The sequence below is a fragment of the Geotrypetes seraphini genome, chromosome 7, assembly GCF_902459505.1.
Source record: "Geotrypetes seraphini chromosome 7, aGeoSer1.1, whole genome shotgun sequence".
Taxonomy (NCBI): Eukaryota; Metazoa; Chordata; class Amphibia; order Gymnophiona; family Dermophiidae; genus Geotrypetes; species Geotrypetes seraphini.
This window is the reverse complement of record NC_047090.1, coordinates 178,806,318-178,826,800: the sequence shown is the minus strand read 5'-3', so window position 1 is coordinate 178,826,800 and position 20,483 is coordinate 178,806,318. Positions and strand designations below refer to the sequence as shown.

Sequence of the window (20,483 nt, the reverse complement as noted above, 5' to 3'; positions counted from 1 at the left end):
TTATACCCACTAAAAATGCATGACTAAATTAAATTAACTTGTCTCATCTTTGATATTTCTGGGTCATACACTGGTAAAGTCCACCTGGTATTGTCCTAGGTTCCATCTAATCAAGCCATTGTGACATCAGTGCTGAGGTTGGCTCTTAGGCATTGGTGGAATGAGGCATTATGACATCACAATCTCAGCTCTGGAATGTTGCCACTCTTTGGGTTTCTGCCAGGTAATATAGTTTCATAGTACATGACGGCAGATAAAGACCTGAATGGTCCAATCAGTCTGCCCATTAGTTATACCCATTAAAAATACCTGATTAAATTAACTTGTCTCTTCTTTGATATTTCTAGGTCATGGACTGTAAAGTCCACCTGGTATTGTCCTAGGTTCCAAATGCTGAAGGTGCCATCCAAGCTCACTCCAGCCTATCCAACCAGCCTGTTTGAAGGACATCTACCATAACGTCTGGCCAGTAACATCCTCATGTTCCAAATTAGTGGAGTTCCAATTGATGCCCCACCCCAGCCCATCCTACAAGTGAACACCCTGTGGCATTTACGTGTGCTTATTTTCCATGCTGCCACTTAAGAATGTACACCGCCAGTATTCTGTGCATTTATGTGTACAAGAGGTGGGCAAACACATATGCCCTTATCGTGCCAAAGAAAATTCACTTGAAGTACTCTGGCCCTATGCAGGCAGCACCAGTGTGGAGCAAGAACATTCTGCCCAGTTGCACCGACAGCTGCGATATTCAGCTGCTATCTGTTCTGCTAAGCAATGTGAGGATAGAATAAAAGCTGCCCTATACTAAAACACTCAACTGAACACACACTGAAAGGCAGCCAAACTTATCCAGATAGGAACAGCTCCTATTCAGGTAAGATCCGCCCACTCTGGATCCATGCCAGAATTTTCAGCAGCATTAACTAGATAATACCTGGTTAGACCACCTCGGCGCTATCCTAGGGAAGAGCTGGGAGACACCTGGTTGGTGGCAATGCAATACCCGTTAGACCAGTTATGTGTAGCAGGAGCTCGCCTCCCTTTATAGCATACTAGAATAACACCTATTTTAAAACATGGAAAGCATCAACACTTGTAATAGGGCAATAGAATTCATTCATGGAGCAAAAAAAACTTTTGAAAATGTCACCCTTCTTTAAACAACACAACACTGGTTGTCCTTTTGGTATCATTATAACCTTTTAGATTTTGGCTTTAACTTTATTAATTTTTCACTTGGGCTTGCCTTTATATCTTCATGGGCCACTCATGCAGTAGGCTGCAATCGGAGCTCTTCGTTCTTCCCAACAACTGCTCATAGCTCTATTACACTTACAGGCCCACTCTCCCTATGGCTACAACGACAAGGGGACAAATTTGTCCCCATCCCCGCAGGAATCTCAATATCCCCGATCTCATGAGTTGTTACCCTATTGCAGTTTTTGGAAATTAATTAACACCACTTTGTTCGATAAATTTATTACTTAGTGAGTTTTATTATTGAAATTCTATTTACAAATATTTGTATTTTTTACTGTATTTCAGTGATTGTCCAGCTCTTTTTAGTGTAAACCGCCTAGAACTTTTGGTTAAAGTTATTATTATTATTATTGTGTCTCTGTTCTTGTCCAATTCCTGCAAACTCTGCCTTAACTGCTCAAACCTCGAACACTTATGATTTTAAAGTGTTTGAGGCTTGTGCAGATGAGGAAGGAGCTTATGCACTGGTGGAATGAGGCATTATGACATCACAATCTGAGCTCTAGAATGTTGCTACTTATGATCTTAAAGTGTTTGAGGCTTGTGCAGATGAGGACGGAGCTTAGGCATTGGTGGAATGAGGCATTATGACATCACAATCTGAGCTCTAGAATGTTGCTACTTAGGATTTTCAAGTGTTTGAGGCTTGTGCAGATGAGGATGGAGCTTAGCCATTGGTGGAATGAAGCATTATGACATCACAATCTGAGCTCTAGAATGTTGCTACTTAGGATTTTCAAGTGTTTGAGGCTTGTGCAGATTAGGACCAAGCTTGCAGGAATAGGGCAGGGACGGGAAATTAAGATCCCATGGGGACAAATCAGTCCCCGTGTCATTCTCTAACTTACAGTTCTTGCCCCCACTCTATTTGAAATTTGCGCTGAACTCTTACAAAGATGAAGGCTTTGCTTAAGGTATATTTCTTTATTCAAGCTTTCCTATCAACAGCCTAATCACCCATAACCTCTCTTGTACTGCATACTTGTCTACATCGCACTATTCTCCTCCCTAATGCTTCTTAAAGCAAAACATCTTTTTGCCTTCGATTGTCTTTTAACCCTTTAATTGGCTGATGGTTAAAAGGCTGCTTTACATAACTTGATTTTCAACGAGAGCAACAGTGCCAAGCCACAAGCATTTGGAGATGCAGATCTTGCATAAGAGCCATAGAAACAGATGTTGCTTCTGAGCAACAACGCCAAATAAAGGGTTAATCCTTTTCCCTTTATTTCAGGGCCAGATTCTCAAAACTTACTGTGCCCTTAACGATGGACGCTACACTGGTTCCAGAGGGTTTAGCATGTCAATATTTTACCGGCTGATATCAGAATGGCTTACCATGGTCTTTTCTGAGTTTCCTAGAAGACTCCGACTGCCATGCAAATGTAGTACAAGATCATTAATATTAAAATAATAGTAAAAATAGGCTCATTAATATTTAAACAAGCACTCTGGGCAATTTTCTTCATTGCCAGGTGATTTTCTAATCTTGTGGTGCTTCATTCACAGGCAAAATTTTCTGGCAGGGCCCGACAAGAAAGTAAAGCTTCACAGCTCATGACCCTCCCCTCAAAAAAAAAAAAAATAAAAGACTCCTGATTCCTCCTTCCCTCCTCCCCCCACCCAGGGCCAATCGAAGCCACCCGTTCAGCAGAAGGGATGCCCACTCCCTCCCGCTGCCGGAGGAATGCCCACTCCCTTCTGCCGGGGTCCCCTGCCACCCCCCCGCTCCCCTGCCAGCTCATAACCTTTAAGTTGAAAGATGGCAGGAGGGATGCCTACTCCTGGCCGGCAGGCCCTCCTTTTACAAATGGTGGCTTTTCCCTTTCTAAGTGTATCCTGGGATACACTGGGAGGGGCCTAAGGCCCTGATTGGCCCACACATCTCATGCCTGCCTTAGTCTTAAAGGTACAGGGATCATGGGGGGGACACTTGTTGGGGAGGGGCAGAAGACTCCAGCAGCAGAAGGGAGTGGACATCTCTTCTGCCATCCTTTGTCTTAAAAGGTTCAGGGGATTGTTGGAGGTTGTCGGGGATGGGGAGGCCCGGTGGCAGGAGGGCATGGGTATCCCTCCTGCTGATCTTGTACAGGGTGGGGGTGGGCGGGGCAGGGTAGATGAGGGGAATGCTGGTGGGAGGGGGGAATATTTCCCTCTGCTGCTCTCCCTGCTGATCAATCAGCTGAGCTGGCAGGACTCGAGGAGACCTGGGGCTCAGTTGATTGGGGCAGGGAGAGCAGCCTTGACATAAGGAAGGAACTGTACCTAACAATTACTCTTCCAAGTAAGCGCTAGGCACAGACCCCCCCCCCCCCTCCCTTTTACAGGCGCTTCTCTGCACAAATAGCGTGCATATAATTTGCATGCTATTTTGTTTAGAATTGCCCTTAGATGTCAAATCACTTCCATTATGGCTACTACATGGACTCCCTGGATTTTACCAGCAAGTTTTGAGAATCCGGCCCTCATTCAGAAGCAATTCTGGGTAGAGATGAAGTCAGCAAAAATGTCTTGACTGCAACTTCAAAATACAAGCAAAATGTATAATAATATGTGGTAAATGTACCATTATATACTTAACATAGTAATATAATAATTGACGGGAGATAAAGAACTGAATGGTCCACTTTGTCTGCCCTGTAATTTCAAGATTAGATTAAAATGTCTTTTTTTTCTTGGTTATTTCTGGGCCATAGTCCTTAGAAGTGCACCAAGTACAGTCCTTAAGCTCCAACTACTGGAGCTGTCATTGAAACTCACCCCAGCCTCATTTGCTGGATTCGGACTGTGAAAGTTTGCTCATTTGTAGTCTAATTAGCGATCCTCTGGGTTCATCCCACGCTTTTTTTGAATTCCATCACAGTCTTCCTGTCCACCACCTCCCTCAGGAGGACATTCCAGTCAGCCAACACCCTCTCCATGAAAATGAACTTCCTAACATTAAGCCCAAGTCTACCAACCCTCAACCTCAACTGTTGTCCTCTTAGTTTATTTATTCAATTTTCTATTTATTTATTTATTCAATTTTCTATACCGTTCTCCCAAAGAAGCGTAGAACGGTTTACATTAATTTATTCAGGTACTCAAGCATTTTTTCCTGTCTGTCCTGGTGGGCTCACAATCTATCTAATGTAGCTGGGGCAATGGGGGGGGATTAAGTGACTTGTCCAAGGTCACAAGGAGCAGCGTGGGTTTGAACCCACAACCTCAGGGTGCTGAGGCTGTAACTTTAACCACTGCGCCACACACTCCCAGATCATTTTTTTTGTTCTGGGTCTCAAGTACCGGTAACTATGTTATTTATATTTACCAGTACTTTAGATACAGAACACAAAAATGAAAAATTAAAGCACATTACCACTGGGAGTTGGAGTCTAAGTCAAAAGGTTGGTATACAGCTGACTCCACTGCCCTGCTTTATTTGCCTCATTTTGCCATTGTAAACCATTTAGATGCTGTGTTTAATTTGCGGTATAGTAAATAAAACTGAAATATTAAAAGTTCAGAATTTACATGGCAACACTTAAGAGGTGAATGTCTGACGTGTAAATATCGAGACAGCAATCTATCTGTAGAAAACCAATGGGGGTTTCAGGAAAAGACTTCTCTTAACCTTTCCTGTCATGAGCTGCCCAAAATTAGGGGAGCAGCTGAAAATCAAAGATACCAACCAGCTACGTACAAATCTATTGTTTACTTTAAAATTTACTTTGTAGGCTCTTTAAATTTTGTGAAACTATAATATCAGGGAACGGGAAGTAGACAATGGAGGATTAAGTGACTTGCCAGCAGCACTGGGATTTGATCTCACAACCTCTGGGAACAGAGGCAGAAGCTCTACCAGTGAACCACACCTTCAGTCTTTCTTAGTATGGCAATTCTTTTTTTTTTTTTTTTTTTTTTAGTTCATTAATTTTATTGAATATTATAAGTAATATACAGAAAGCAGTTCAAATACATAAAAATTGAATAAGAAATAGTGATGTAGAAACAAAAGAAACCATAATTGCTGTTATTTGCATATAGTAGATTAGTAAGAAGAATTCAGAGTATGGCAATTCTTATGTGAGCTGAGTATAGGACAACCAAGCCATTGTGACATCACCGATGACGCTGGTTCTTAGGCATTGGTGGAATGAGGCATTATGACATCACAGTCTCAGCTCTGGAATGTTGCTACTATTTGGGTTTCTGCCAAGTACCTTTTTGTGACTTTGGCATTTCAAAGGGGGGGGGGGGTGTAGTGGAGGATTAAGTGACTTGCCCAGGGGTCACAAGGAGCAGCACTGGGATTTGATCTCACAACCTCTGGGTGCAGAGGCAGCAGCAGCTCTACTGGTGAGCCGCACCTGCCCCCCTGTGTGAGAAAGATGCACATGTAAGATTAAAATCAGTGTTGGCAGCTGCCACACCCAAAATATTCTTTGTGAAGGAAGTGTGCCGTTACCCTTGAATGGCCAAAATCATATATTCCTCCTGTGCTGAATCAGTTTAGAGGCCCAAGGAGAAAACATCAAAGTTTATTTCGCAGGAGAAGCTGTTTGATTAGAAAGTCAGAATCCAGACACCTGGCCACAGTATTAAAAGAAAGTGTTAACAGAGTTGTGCATGTGCACTTTACGGCAGCCAAGATTCAGTTTGCTTGGCTTGCAAACTCTGGAAGCTCAGAGAAATCATTTCATTCCAAGAGACTCTCATCAACCTACATAAGGTGCCTGTTTAATGTTTCTCTACATTTCATTTGAAAAAAATGAATGCAATCACCGGCTAGATATTTCTTCTTTTAACAGGTGTGGGGAAGCTTTAATTAACTCGACTGATCGCTCTATAAGGTTTGTTTCCAGCTGATAAATTGGTTCATAGACATAATCTCGGAAGACAAAGGCGCGCGCCGAAGAAAATTACTGTTTTTAGGGGCTCCGACGGGGGGTTTTGTTGGGGAGCCCCCCACTTTACTTAATACAGATCGTGGCGGCGTTGTGGGGGGTTGTAACCCCCCACTTTTTACTGGAAACTTAACTTTTTCCCTAAAAACAGGGAAAAAGTAAAGTTTTCAGTAAAAAGTTGGGAGTTACAATGCCCCAAACCCCCCACAACGCGTCGCAATCTGTATTAAGTAAAGTGGGGGGGGGTTCCCCCCCACGACCCCCCCCCCGTCGGAGCCCCTAAAAACAGTAATTTTCTTCGGCGCGCGCCTCCGCACTGCGCTCAATTGTCTGCACGCGCCTTTGTCCCGGCGCACTTTTGACCTGACACCGATAAATTTAGATTTCAGTCTCCACCATTCCTATTTCACCCACTTTCAACATCTTTGCAATCAGGCAACGTGGGATTTGTTTAGTATTGATTTTGGAGTAAAAGAAAATCCACAAATCAAGGCCATATATTAGAAATGTCTTTTCCTTATGTCTGCATGTTAATGATTTTGTTCAACGTACAAGTCTACCAAACTATAGAGAATATCTACTCACAACCTGCTTGTAAGTCAGGGGGAGAATTCAAAAGCATCATGGCAGAGGCAGCATCAATGTCAGGATCTGGAAAAATCAACCAATACAGATATTATTTACAATTAGGCTAATTTTCTTTATTGCTGTAGAACAGATTCAAGTGAGGTGCTGGAAGCAGAGGAATAGCCTAGAAAAAGCAGACTGCACAAAGCAAAAGCTCTCAGTTGTCACAATCAGGCCATTTACGACATAACTTGCATTCCAATATATTTCCAGTCAACCGGGTACTTTTACAATATAGCCAGTTCTTTCCTTACACAAAAAAGCTAACAGCCGTTTCTGGAAGGGATTCACAAAATCTGTTTTCAAGTTGGGGTGGGGTGGTTTGTTTTGGTTTTTTTTGCTCCAGTCACTATTTTCCCTTTTCCTGACTTGCCGGTCTTACTCCTGCCCAAATATTTGACCCCCTAGTACAGGGGTGGGCAATTCCGGTCCTCGGGAGCCGGAGCCAGGTCAGGTTTTCAGGATCTCCACAATGAATATGTATATGTATGAGATGGATTTGCAGGCACTGCCTCCTTGAGATGCAAATCCATCGCATGCATATTTATTGTGGAGATCCTGAAAGCCTGACCTGGCTCTGACTCTCGAGGACCGGAATTGCCTACCCCTGCCCTAGTACTCTGTTTTCTGAATTCTCTACTCCCTTCGCTGACTGTGCACATCTGTAATGTTATATAAAAACTACAGACACCGAGAAGGCCATCGGATGGGAGCCGGTGCATGCGAAAACCAGCTCCCTTGTGGAAGCGTAGGAACCCCAGTTTAAGAGTGCACTGGGAACGCGATGAGCCCTCAAAAGTCAAGAGGAAAATAAAACCTCCAGATGCAAATTAACACGTTACAGCTTCAACATGTGCTGCTGTTTTAAGGACAAACAGTTAAAAAAAAACAAAACCAATTGGCATCCCTCATTAGTGCTATTCTGAATCGGTCTCCGACTCTCCCTTGAAATGTCAATTGACAGATGGCAGCTTTAAAAAGACACAGAGAAATACATCATTCTTCCCCTTACTCCCAATACAGCCCCTTCACTGGCCTGGGAGAGAAAGCAGGGCTGCTGGTGCTGCTGCAGTTGCTATGGAAACGACGGAAGCCATGGCAACCATAAACAACGCCGGATGGTTACTGCATCCAGTGAAAAGACCATCTGCCCCCGGCAAGCGCGGCAGCTGCCCCGTGGCGAACGCGCTCAGAGTGCAGCCACGCTGGCTGACAGGAAGCGTCGCCTCTGCTGTGTTCAAACAAATGAAGCGGTCACGGACATCCTCTTTGATTACAGTCCTCTGTGCTGCGAAAACGAAGCAGGAATTACTCCCCCTCCCCTCCGAATTCAATCCACTGCTAATAGCTTTATGCTACTTTGTTGTGGACATTATATAGAAGGAACTTTTATCTCTACCTTCTATAAAATACATATTTTTCATAGTTTGTATTTGAAATTTAATTTCCAGGCACATCATAAGATGGAGGATTAATATTATAAATGAAATAAAATGCAAAGATTTAATGAATGTAAAGATCAAATGAATTATACACTGAAGCAATTCCCAACTCCAGAAGAGATGTTAAAAACCTGCAAAATCTCTAAAAAGAAGTTCTTATTCACTAGCGATTTCTCCATTTAGAGAATTTGAAAAGAAACGTTTATACAGAGGTTTGGAATTAATATTTTGCTCATATCATCAAACTTTTTTTTAACACGCCTGTAATGCAGGCAATCTATCTTGACAATGTTTCCTTACTCACCCTACTAGGACAAGAAAGCCTGTGTACTAGGGCTGAATTAAACATGAGACAGACTAGGAAAGAGCCTAGGGCAGCTGCAGTTAAAGCAAATCAACAGGTCCCAACTGTCACATTATTGTACAGAAACATCAGCTTGCTGGGGGTTGCCATTTTCAAACAGCCTATTAATTCTGGTAATTAGCTCTTGAAAATTAAGGGGCTCACAATCAAAACGGAAATACGTCTAAAAACCAGCCTAAATCGGCACTTAGACGATCAGTGAGACAAGTCGTCCAAGCGCCGATAATCGAACCGAGTTTTAGTTGTATCTAAAAATGACTTAGGCCTTCACAGTGTTGCAGTACGCCCAGAGCTAAAAGGGGTGTTTTAGGAGGAGTAGTAAGGGCGGGATTTGGGCGGGACATTGGCCGTCCTAGATTTAGTCGTACTGCATGTATAACCGAATGTTTAACAGCACTGCCTAGACGGAACTTGGACGTTGTGACTTAGGCCATCTAAAACCAGGCCTAAGTCACAAGAAGGTATCCAAAGTGAGCAGATAATCAATGCAGGGACAAAGTACAGACCCCTACACACTTCCCCAGTGATCACTGACCTCCCCCCCACCATAAAAATCGTAACAACAACTTTACATATCTGCCTCCAGAACATCGGCACCTGGCAGTCTAGCATAGGAAAGCCTAGTAGAGCTGCACAGAGGTGGCTTAAGTGGTCTGGGGGGTGGGCTAGTGAACCATGGAGAGGAGGACCCAGGCCCATAAGCCACTCTAACCACTGTATGCATGGTGAAACATATGCACCCCCCAAAAAAAAACCCAAAACCCTTATGTACTGCCATATAAGTGGCACCTGCAGCCATAAGGGCTATTGGGGTGGTAGATAGGTGGGTCTAGTCCAGTGGTTCTCAACCCTGTCCTGAAGGACCCCCAGACCAGTCAGGTTTACAAAATAGCCCTAATGAATATGCATGGAACAGATTTGCATGCCTGGCACCTCCATTATATGCAGATCTCTCTCATGCATATTCATTAGGGCTATCCTATAAACCCAACTGGCCTGGGGGTCCTCCAGGACAGGGTTGAGAACCACTGGTCTAGTCGGTTTTGGGGGGGTGTTTTGGGTGTTGTGGTTGTTGTGATGAGGTTGTTGTGGTGAGATGTGTATGTGGCAACCTTTTTGCGACGTTCACAGCAGTGCCCTGTAAGGTGCCCCACTACTCTGGTGCAACGTTTGGGTGTCCAGTCCATCACTTTGCTGACCCCGCCCATGCCCTAAAGGTCTTTTTCTAGGCGTTTTTGACTTGGATGAATTTTTGGACGAAAATGGGGTATAAAGATGGACGACTTAGCAGTCTGGACGATCAGACGGCTGGATGTACAGTTAGATGATTTTCGGAAAAAGAAAAAAAAAAAATGTTGGACACATTTTTCGAAAATGGACCTTTTCCTGTGTCCGACTTTGGGCGACTAGCAACTTAGGCCCAAAACGAACTTAGACGTATTTTTTGATGATGCCCCTCTATGTATATATGTTGTCTAGCAAGCCTTCTCAGGAGTAGCCCCTATGCTCAAATTTACTCCCTCGAGACTTCAGGAAGCAGGTGAAAGCCTGGCTCTTCTCCCAAGCCTTTAATACATAAGGTGACTGACTAGTCACTCATTCTGCATCTGGACTAGCTCGCTACACACACTGTAACTTATATGGAACTGTTCCATCTTGTTTCACCGGAGAAAAGCCTTGCTTTGGGTTTAGCCTCCCATCTGTTTATCCCAATGCACTCTGTATTGCCCATCGTATCTGCACTTGGCCCTTCGGCTATAGGATATGCTGTATTGTAGAAAAGCATTAGCGTCATATCTCTGTTATCTGAATTTCAGTGGCGTTAAATGTGTATATTTTTATACTGTTTTGAAGGTAGTCCTATAATCATGTTTCCATTTGCTGATTTTCAGTTGACCTCATTCGTTGTATTTATATGTAAATTTGGTCTTTTCACTACTGTTATGCTGTTACCAAAATTGTAAGTTTTATATTAAAGTGTACCTGATGTACATGGCCTTGAGTGAATCTCTTCATAAAGGTGGTTAAAAAAAATAATAAAAATTGATTACATTTTTAACAGGACGACTTAGATTCAAGAAAGGTTTCCACTTTCAGTTCCCCTCCCTTTGTTATTCTTTCCCTTGAGTGTTTTCTTTCTTTCTATCAATTGTAGTTCCAACCCTTCTTCCCTTTTGTTCCCGTTCGTCAATGTCTTTAAAAAATGTCTTTTCCCCTGGTTTGTTTTTGTTTAAAATGTATTTTAATAGGCACATTGTTTTGGGTTTTTGTACATCGCCTAGAAGGCTTGATTGGGCCGTATAAGAAATTTTAAATCAACTTGAAACTTGATCACAATATTTGAAGAGAAGTTGACTAGGGCAATGTTTCTCAACTCGGTCCTGGAGTTGCCAGTCAGGTTTTCAAGATATCCACAATGAATATGCATGAAAGAAATTTGCATACAATGCATGCAGTTTATGCAAATTCAATGTGGATATCCTGAAAACCTGACTGGAAACTCCAGGACCGAGTTGAGAAACACTGGACTAGGGGACCTGAAAGTTAGTGAAGAGGTTGGGTGTGGAGCGGAGCTTTAAGTTCACCTAATACCATCGCATCAGCCTTGCTGTTGTGAGCTGTCTCAATTATATGCCACGTATTTCCTTCCTATGTGTTTAATCTCTTATTGCTCTTATAAACCACAATTAACTCTCGCGAGCAAGGGGTTTTCAGACCTGCAGCCTACAGTCCAGAGAAAAATGTTTTGCTATCACACGTGTGCGAATTCCTTCAAACAGATCTACAAAACTCCACCATGGATGAAGTTAACTTTCACAGAAAGCTTCATGATGGGAGTTAGATTCGTTTTTCTTAACTCACACACCATCACTGTTCCATTACTAGAGTTTCAAGTGAAAGGATAATAAGAGCACCGTGTTACCTCCTGTTTCAGTACATTTTTAAAGTATTGTAATAGCAATGGAGCACTTATCAGAAATATGTTAACATATGCCATGAAGCGTTCCTTTCAATGCTGATTAGAATTCATTAACGATAAATCATCTAACATTTCAGTATAATTATATTTTCTTGACAGGCAGACTTACTCAAATACATACTTATGTTTTGTACAGACTATTACCAAACTTTGAAACTAATCAAATCATTAGCTCATACTGGAAATCTTTTATACTCGAGTTTTGAGAGAGGATTTGAGCTGAAAAAATGGACATGTTCGTTTGGATGAAAAAGTAAATCACCTCTTCCATCTGGTATGCAGGCTCATGCCTATCATATTGGTTATTATGGTGTTCCTACATTGGAGGTTTCAGGGATCAAATAATCTCATTTGCCAGAAAAGAACCAAAATATCTGATGCGCCACAACAGGGTTGAGCAACCACTGCTCTCACGGGCCACAATGCAATCAAGATTTCCACAATGAATATGCATGAGATTGATTTGCATATACTGTCTCCATTGTAAGCACACAGATCTCATGCATAGTCCTTGTGGAATTCTTGAAAACCCTACTGGGCTGTGGTCCTTAAGAATCGTAGTTGCCCACCCCTGAATTAGATGCCCCATCTTTCCCCTCTGTAGTCCATCTCCCTTCAAGAGCCCTATATTCAGCTTAAAATCACCTTCTATCCATTCCCTCACTTAAACATTAACCACATCTATCTTCTCAGTCACCGCCCCGTCGCTTTGGAATGCTGCTCCCTTGGATCCATCACTGGATCGGTTCAAATCTATATTAAAAGCTTTTATATTCAGAGATGCATTTAATGTTTAAAGAAAAAATTATGTTCTTACCTGTTAAATTTCTTTCCTTTAGACGCAGCAGATGAATCTAGAGACTAGTGGGATAGCACACATCCACCAGCAGGTGGAGATAGAGAAACTGATTAACAGGTGGTCCTATTGGCTGGCATGCCTCCTGTATCTTCAGTATTGCTCCTTGCCCAAGCATTCGGAACCAGTAATATGCTTAGCATGTAAAAAACTTCTTTCCCATAACAAATTTCAAAGATAATAATACAGAACACAACCACAAACCATAAGAAAACTTCTGAAATCTTGAATTTCATAAACCGACAGAAACATCCAGAAAGGGTGGGGCTCTGGATTCATCTGCTGCGTCTAAAGGAAAGAAAATTAACAGGTAAGAACATCATTTTTCCTTCCTTAGCAACAGCAGCAGATGAATCAGAGACTAGTGGGATGTAGCAAAGCAATCCTCAATCTGGGTGGGAAGCTGATGCCTCCTCCACAATAACCGAAGCACCAAATGCAGCCTCCACGCGCGCAACCACAGCTAACCTATAAAGCTTAGAGAAGGTATTCTTGGAAAACCAAGTAGTCGCATGACAAATCTCCTCCAAGGAAAAAACTTCTGGACTGAGTCCAAGAAGTAGCCATCGCTCTGGCAGAATGGTGATGAAGTTCTTCCATCAACCGCTTCCCTGCCATCAAGTGGAAAGAATGTCCTCCATAATCCCTCGAGCGCTGGAGGCTTTGGACACTGTCATACCTTTGTCACATCCCTTGAATAATACAAAGAGGTGATGTAAATGACTAAAGGCTTTAGAAACCTACAGATAGTGTAGAAGCAGTCTACGCACTTTTAAGAAACGCAGTGAAGAAAAGCTCACAATAAACTCTGTGTTAGGGCTTGTAGACGACTGCAAGTGCTGGTTGATGCTGGTAAGTGCCAGTTGCTTAGCACTAGCAGGGCATATATGGTATATATTCCCTGTGGTCTCTCTCTCTCTTTTTTAATTAAGGGAAAGAAGAAAAATATATAGAGACCCAGTCAGACCCTTTATCACTGGAGGGAGGGTGAGGCACCATTCAGCCGGACACCCCTGTCTCACTGAAGAGAAACCTCAACAGGAGAATAAAATTGCCATCTCACTGAAGAGAAACCTCAACAGGAGAAAATAATTTTCCAGTCACAGCCAGAATCCAGGAGCTAGTTGAATAGCGACCGTCCGCCTGCTGGAGATAGAGCATACTGAAGATGCAGGAGGCGTGCCAGCCAATAGGACCACCTGTTAATCAGTTTCTCTGTCTCCACCAGCTGGTAGATGTGTGCTATACCACTAGTCTCTGGATTCATCTGCTGCTGTTGCTAAGGAACATTCTTTTCAGGACGTCATATGACTAGCAATTTTTAGCCTTTTCAGCAGAACCATGGACACTAATCGCTGGCAGGGCTTGAATGTGTGAACCTATTTTGAAAGGCCCTGAGCCATGCTGACAACAGTATAAAAGGGCTGTCATCTGACAAGTTGGGGCCACATTAGTAACCCTCTCCCCCCAAATTCTGCCGGTCTCAACTAATCTTGAACTTAAGAGACATCCAGCAACTCAAACTATATTCTGCAGAAATTCAACATCAAGACAATAGATTACGAAGCCCATTATATTATGATAATACATCAGTAAACATTAACGTGGCAATTCTCTACGTGGGTACCTCCTTTAAGGCACCCTGATGTTATGCAGTGTGAGCCTAGTTGATAATGGCATCTAGGCATGCAGATTCTGTTATAGAATACTAGATTAATCCACCATCGGCATGCCTTATATGTAGCAAGACCTGTTATTTTGGGAAGGTCTTCCAAACTTCTCCCCTCTTTGTCCTGCAAACCATTTTTCCTCTGCCCCCAAATCTGGTATTTTCCCCAGTGTACCTCACCACATTCATGGGTGACAGCGATCGATGTATTGGGCACCCCTGGTGTAGAGGATGTTTAGTGCTAAAATATAGAGCTACCTGCCCTCAAGAAAGTAGCAAAAGAGATGTCAAGGGTGGTCTGCTCAAATATGGAAATGAAAGGGGAAAGGAATTGGGACTTATATACCACCTTTTTGTAGTTTTACAACCACGCTCAAAGCGGTTTACATACAGGTCCTTCAAGCATTTTCCCTGTTTGAACCCACAACTTCAGGGTGCTGTAGCTCTAACCACCACTCCAATAATCAATGAGCCCAATGAGGCTAAAGAGGGAATGTTCTCCAGCAGTGTTCCGAGGATATTAATCTATATGCCTTCCCCCCCCCCCCCCCGGGCAACCCCCCTCTCCATAATCTCAGTAAATTCTACCCACAGAAAACCTGACTCCTTTAGCCTCAATTACCAACACTTTCCCCCTTCCTCAGCAATTGCTCCCTCCCAGCCTCAATCACTCCCTATCTCCATCAAGCAAACTTGTTGCCTCTATCTACAATCACCTCCCACCACCACATTAACCTTTCTCCTCCAGCCTTGATCAATCCACCCAAAACCCTGCATCTCATTATTCCTACCAGATTCATTTTGCACCATCCGACTGACAAGAAATAAAGAGCAGACCTCGGATTGTGTCAGGTGGAACCTGGGAAACTAAGCCGTGAGCTCCAGAATGCTCCTGCCTCCTGCTTCTTTGGGTGTGGATCTAGAGAATCTTGCAGGCCACTCATAGCCATCACTCTAGACCAGGGGTGGGCAACTCCGGTCCTCGAGGGCTGGAATCCAGTTGGGTTTTCAGGATGTCCCCAATGAATATGCATTGAAAGCAGTGCATGCAAATAGATCTCATGCATATTCACTGGGGACATCCTGAAAACCCGACTGGATTCCGGCCCTCGAGGACCGGAGTTGCCCACCCCTGCTCTAGTCTTTTTCCTGGCCCCAAAATATGAGTACCTTTGCAGTCATTCTGGCCCTGCACTCTCATCTCCTGACTTCTTCAGAATGCAAGAGGGCTCTGTGTGCATCACATGCACAATAGGTTTGACTTGGCATCTCTGTCTATTGTCTATAATTCGCCTTATACAATGTGAATCACAGATTGACATACATAATACATTTCAACATACAAACAGCAAAGTAGATTAAACAAAAAAATACTAAGCATAAAATAATGTCCCCAGAGTCAGGCACATTGCGCCAATCCAGGATTTGCACCTTCAACAATACTTCATCGCACAGAAAAGGTGATGCTTTAGCAATTTTTAAAATTTTATTAGATCCCCTTGTTGTCGTATATGCTGTGGAAGCTTGTTCCGTGCCTCAGGACCAACACACGAAAACACTCCCAACCTTTGGAATCCACTTTGGCTTTAAGGGTTGTTTTCTCTCCGATTTGGAAGTTTGATTATGGCAGCTGCCATTCCTTTTCCCTTTAATTTTCCTGTATAAGGCCAGGCAGGAGCCTGGACAATACAATTGGTCCGAAGCCCTTTAAATCTCTATGGCCCTTAGCGCAGCTTTGTAAAAGAGGCCGTTAGTGTTCATAATGTGTCCTGCACAAGAAGTGCATTTCCTCTGATGAGCAATGTTTAGTGCTGTCTGGAACAGTCACATTTTCATTCTGTTGACGTATATTAACCCCCAGCAAAACTACGGCGCAGTGTAAAAGGCCTATCTGCCAGCAACGAGATTTTACTGCTGAAATTTGCACCCTTCCAGAGCTAATCTACTTCCATCACAAAATGCCGATGACAATTTATGAACTCCTCTGCTCACAGATGAGAACATTGTCAATATCTGTGTTGAACCCTTGGGTTTATTAAAGCACACGTTGAAATATTCATGATAGTGAGTCTGAGAGCGTCAAGCTTTGCTCATGCATGTTCTATACACAGCAGATAAAACCAAAAGTCAAGGTCAGCCTTGGAGGAGAATCTCTCATTCTCACTTCAGTTTCATCTAACTCCTTATGAAATGGAGTCTGAAGCCAAGAAAGCTCTCGAGACCCAAATAGGATATAATCAGCAGCTCATTTGCTGGAGCTCTCCCCCACCCCGCACATTTCAATTAGCTTAATACACAGATATGTGGCTATTAATTGTGCACACTTGGTTTTTTTAAATCTAGGGTTAATCATTAAACAATATGCTATTGCAAGTCAATATATGATGGCATTACAGAAAAAGAATGATGCAACTACTACAAAACACAGCTACAAGACTAATTCTCAAAAGGAACCGATATGAGGGCAAGTCCACTATTAGAGCAATTAATAGTGGACTTGTTCCAAGCGAATAGACAGCAAGTCTGGCTGAGAAACTGCATAAATGAACCCAAACTGACTTACAATGCATTCCGAAAATCAATTAAAACCGCCCTATTCGACAAATCCATTGACTAAAACAGACCACCCTCTCTCTCTATGATATTCCCCTCTGTAAACGCTATTACAATCTCTCAGGAAGCTCCAATTTCCATGTATTCTTTACCCATGGAACTTAAATTAGTATGTAACTTTTCTATTTTAGGCTTCTTGTTATTCGCTGACTGTCCAGTCTTCTTTCAATGTGAGCCGCCTAGAAGTCGCTTGACTATGGCGGTATAGAAAAATAAAGTTATTATTATTATTATAATATTGGCTGCTGATGGAAAAAAAGGATCCTTTGTGGACAGATCGCTTTGTGGACCATGCAGGCTATGGCGAGAACTCAGAGGGACTAACTTCTGCCACTGAAGTCTCACATTCCTTCTTCAACTCCTGCACTACGCAATGCTACATACTGTTCTGGGATAGTTTTACCTAATGGACACCAAGTTTAGAGTGATCGATACCACAGTTGTCAAATGAGAGGCATTGCAAGTAGAAAAAAAAAAGGTTTTTTATTTGTTTTTTTACAACTAATTGACCAATGAGTTCTCACGCTACTCTTGATGGACCAATCGTTTGTCCAACCAGCTACCAATGCTGTGCTGTTTCTGCCCCTTGCACGGGAAAAGTTTGCCGTTGCCATAGAAATGCCGACGGGGTTCGGCAGCAGATTGGTTTGCTTTTATGGCGGCGTAGTCACCCTTCTCTGAAGCATGTTAACATACTCATAGGCCTCAACTTATTTTGTGTTTCAATAACTTATCGTCATCGGGATGGCGAAGCTGACAGCTAAATTCATATTGGCAGGTGAGTGGGAGTTAGAGGAGGGGATCTCTTGAGGCCTTTTTTGAATGCTTGCAGCGTTGCTGTTAGGTCTTTTCTGGTATTTTATTCATTTGTTTGAATTTCGCTTATACCTTTCGGTAATGGTGGCTCAATACTGAGTTACTTTAAGGTACACAAAGCATTTCACTGACATCGGAGGGCTTACAATCAAATTTTGTACCTGGGGTTAATGGATTTGCCCAAGATCACAAGGAGCGGCTCTGGATGTCGAAGTCTAGTGCTTTAACCATTACGTCTCAAATTGTTTTTTTCCTTTAGTTTCTGTTGGTAATCAAATGAAGAAGCAGATGCTACATATAATATAGGGCCCACTGAATATGTGGGGATCAAAAGGCCAGTCTTGAGTGCAAGGGCCTGCTAATAACACTAGGGTTGCGAGATGGCTGGGTTTCCCTGGACATGTCCTCTTTTGGAAGACTCTCTGCTAGTTTGCTTTTTTTGTCCAGGGAAAGCGGACATCTGGAAACCCTACAGCAGTCATTGCAAGGCCAGTGCACCTAGCCGGCGTCCCCTGCCCCCGCCATCACTGCGCATCTATCTGGTGTCCCCTGCTCCCCCCCCCCCCAGTAAACACGCTGCCTTCAGTGACCCGGAAACTTTTCCTCTGCTACTGCTTCCTAACCCCCGCATAGGCAGGAAGCACTGACAAAGAGAAAGGCAGCATGTTTACTTCATTCACGCTACCTATGGCCAAAGAGTTAGAGCAGCACTGCTGGGAGAACGATGAACAAGCACTGGATTCCACGGCGGGGAGGGGGGGGAATAGCATGGGGAGGGTAAGAGATGCTGGACCGTGGGGATGAGGAGGAAAGGGAAGGAAAGATGCCAGACCTCCAGGGGAAGAAAGAGAAGGGGTAGATAGAGATGCCAGACCATGGGAGGGAGAGGAAGGGAAGGAGAGAGATGTCAGAATAGGGAGAGAGAGAGAGAGGAAGGGAAGGGAAGGGAAGACATGGAAAAGTAGATTTTGAGAAGAAAGCAGAAAAATGGAAAAATTGAATGCTAAGTTAATGCCAAAGATAGATGCAAGGCAGAAAGTGAAGAAGGAGAGAAAAACAGTCAATGGATAAGAAGGCCCATGAAGCATAGTTAAAAGCACAGAAAAATAAAGTCACCAGACAACAAAGGTAGGGAAAATGATTTTATTTTCAATATAGTGATTAAAACGTGTCAGTTTTGAGAAAGGAAAGATGTTAAACTTTAATGGTGAGGGCTGCAGAAAAAGGAAAGATTTATAAACTATAAAGGAAAGGAAAGATTTATAAATTATAAAGTTTTACCTCATGCAAAATTGTCATTCTTTAATAAGACATTAACTATTTTTTCTGCGGCCCTCCAAGTACCTACAAATCCAAAATGTGGCCCTGCAAAGGGTTGAGTTTGAGACCGCTGATGTACACCGTGCCAAGCTCTATCTTTATAGAGAGGATGCGGTATATAAGCTTAAGGTTTAGTTTAGTTTAGTCACTTTCTTACCCTTCAACCCTCCTTCTTAAAGCAATGGTACAGCAAACAGTTTAACTTAACAACTTGTTCTGAATCTTATAATAATAATAACAACAACTTTATTCTGTTATACCACCATAACCAAATGTTCTAGGCGGTTTACACTAAAAAGAGTTGGACAATCAGTGAAATACAATAATACAGTAAAAAATACAAATATTTGTAAAATAGAATTTCAATAATAAAACTCTCATTAAGTAATAAACTTATCGAACCGTGGTATATAAGATACTGTATTGTATTGCTACCAACTATGAAAGAAATGGAAAAGAATACAATTGTTCTTCTCTATACCATCTGGCATCTTTAGCCATGGCTCAGCTTAGTCCAATGGCAGGTAAAAGCCAAATGGTCTATTCAGTCTGCCCATCAAGCATCCACTATCTCCTATAGGCTCCCCCTATAGGCTAAGGCTTTTTATACCTGCATTGTGAGGTTATAGAGCTTTATGGTTATAGAAATACAGAAACATACCCTTTCCATTACAAAGCAGCGCTAGCGTTTTTAGCACCAGCCGCAGTGGTAACAGCTTGGACGCTCATAGGAATTCTACGAGAGTCCGAGCTATTACCTCTGCAGCTGGCGCTAAAAAATGCTAGTGTGGCTTTGTAAAGGAGGGGATAAAAACATGATAGTAGGGGGGAGAGTGTGGCGCAGTGGTTAAAGCTACAGTCTCGGCACCTTGGGGTTGTGGGTTCAAACCCACGCTGCTCCCTGTGACCCTGGGCAAATCACTTAATCCCCCCATTGCCCCAGGTACATTAGATCGATTGTGAGCCCACTGGGACAGACAGGAAAAATGGTTGAGTACCTGAATAAACTCATGTAAACTGCTCTGAGCTCTCCTGGGAGAACGCTATAGAAAACTGAATCCTATATAATAAAACGCTATCCACGCATGCGCACTCAGACCTGCGTGATCTGTAATCCCTGATCTGTAGGTCCGTGGCCAGAGTGCGTATGCGGCGGCTAGACAAAGCGGGAGAAACAGACTCGAGCGCTGTGGCCGACTCAGGATGGGAGGATGCGCCGCAGCAAAGTGCTGCACAGGTACTGGAGGGGGAGAGACATATCGCTTCTGCACATACCGGTACAAACCTCCCTCCAGCGTTGGCAGCCGCAGCACGTTAAACAGGCTGCTTCGCGACTTTCTCCTGCAGTTGAGTCCCTCTGCCGCGTCACTAATGATGTCATCAATGATGCGACAGAGAGACTCAACAGCAGAAGAAAGCCGCGAACCAGCCTGTTTAGCCTGCGGCTGCCAACGCTGGAGGGAGGTTTGCTATTAAAGTCATCTCGCCGGGAGGGTCGCAAAGTCAGTGGGGGTTGGGCTGGGAGGGGAGAGAACCGTCTGCCTCGGGTGCTTCAGGCAGCAGCAGCGTTTACAATTCGCTGCTGTTGCGGATTCAGGCCTTCCTCTCTGGCCGGTCCTGCCTACTTCCTGTTTTCATGAACACAGG

At 43.2% G+C, this 20,483-nt stretch overlaps 1 protein-coding gene across 7 annotated transcripts in view; it reads right to left on the bottom strand.

The window, feature by feature from the left end:
- Positions 1-20,483, bottom strand: part of FOXN3 (forkhead box N3) — a 617,803-nt gene that overhangs the window by 71,132 nt on the left and 526,188 nt on the right. For 5 of the 7 annotated variants that reach the window (XM_033953055.1, XM_033953054.1, XM_033953056.1 and 2 more), the window contains one exon: positions 6,735-6,800. The exons of 1 other annotated variant lie outside the window; for it this stretch is intronic. In XM_033953055.1, the coding sequence (XP_033808946.1) occupies positions 6,735-6,800 (66 nt within the window). The remainder of the gene's footprint in view (positions 1-6,734; positions 6,801-20,483) is intronic. One more of the 7 variants, XM_033953058.1, reaches the window with a different exon arrangement.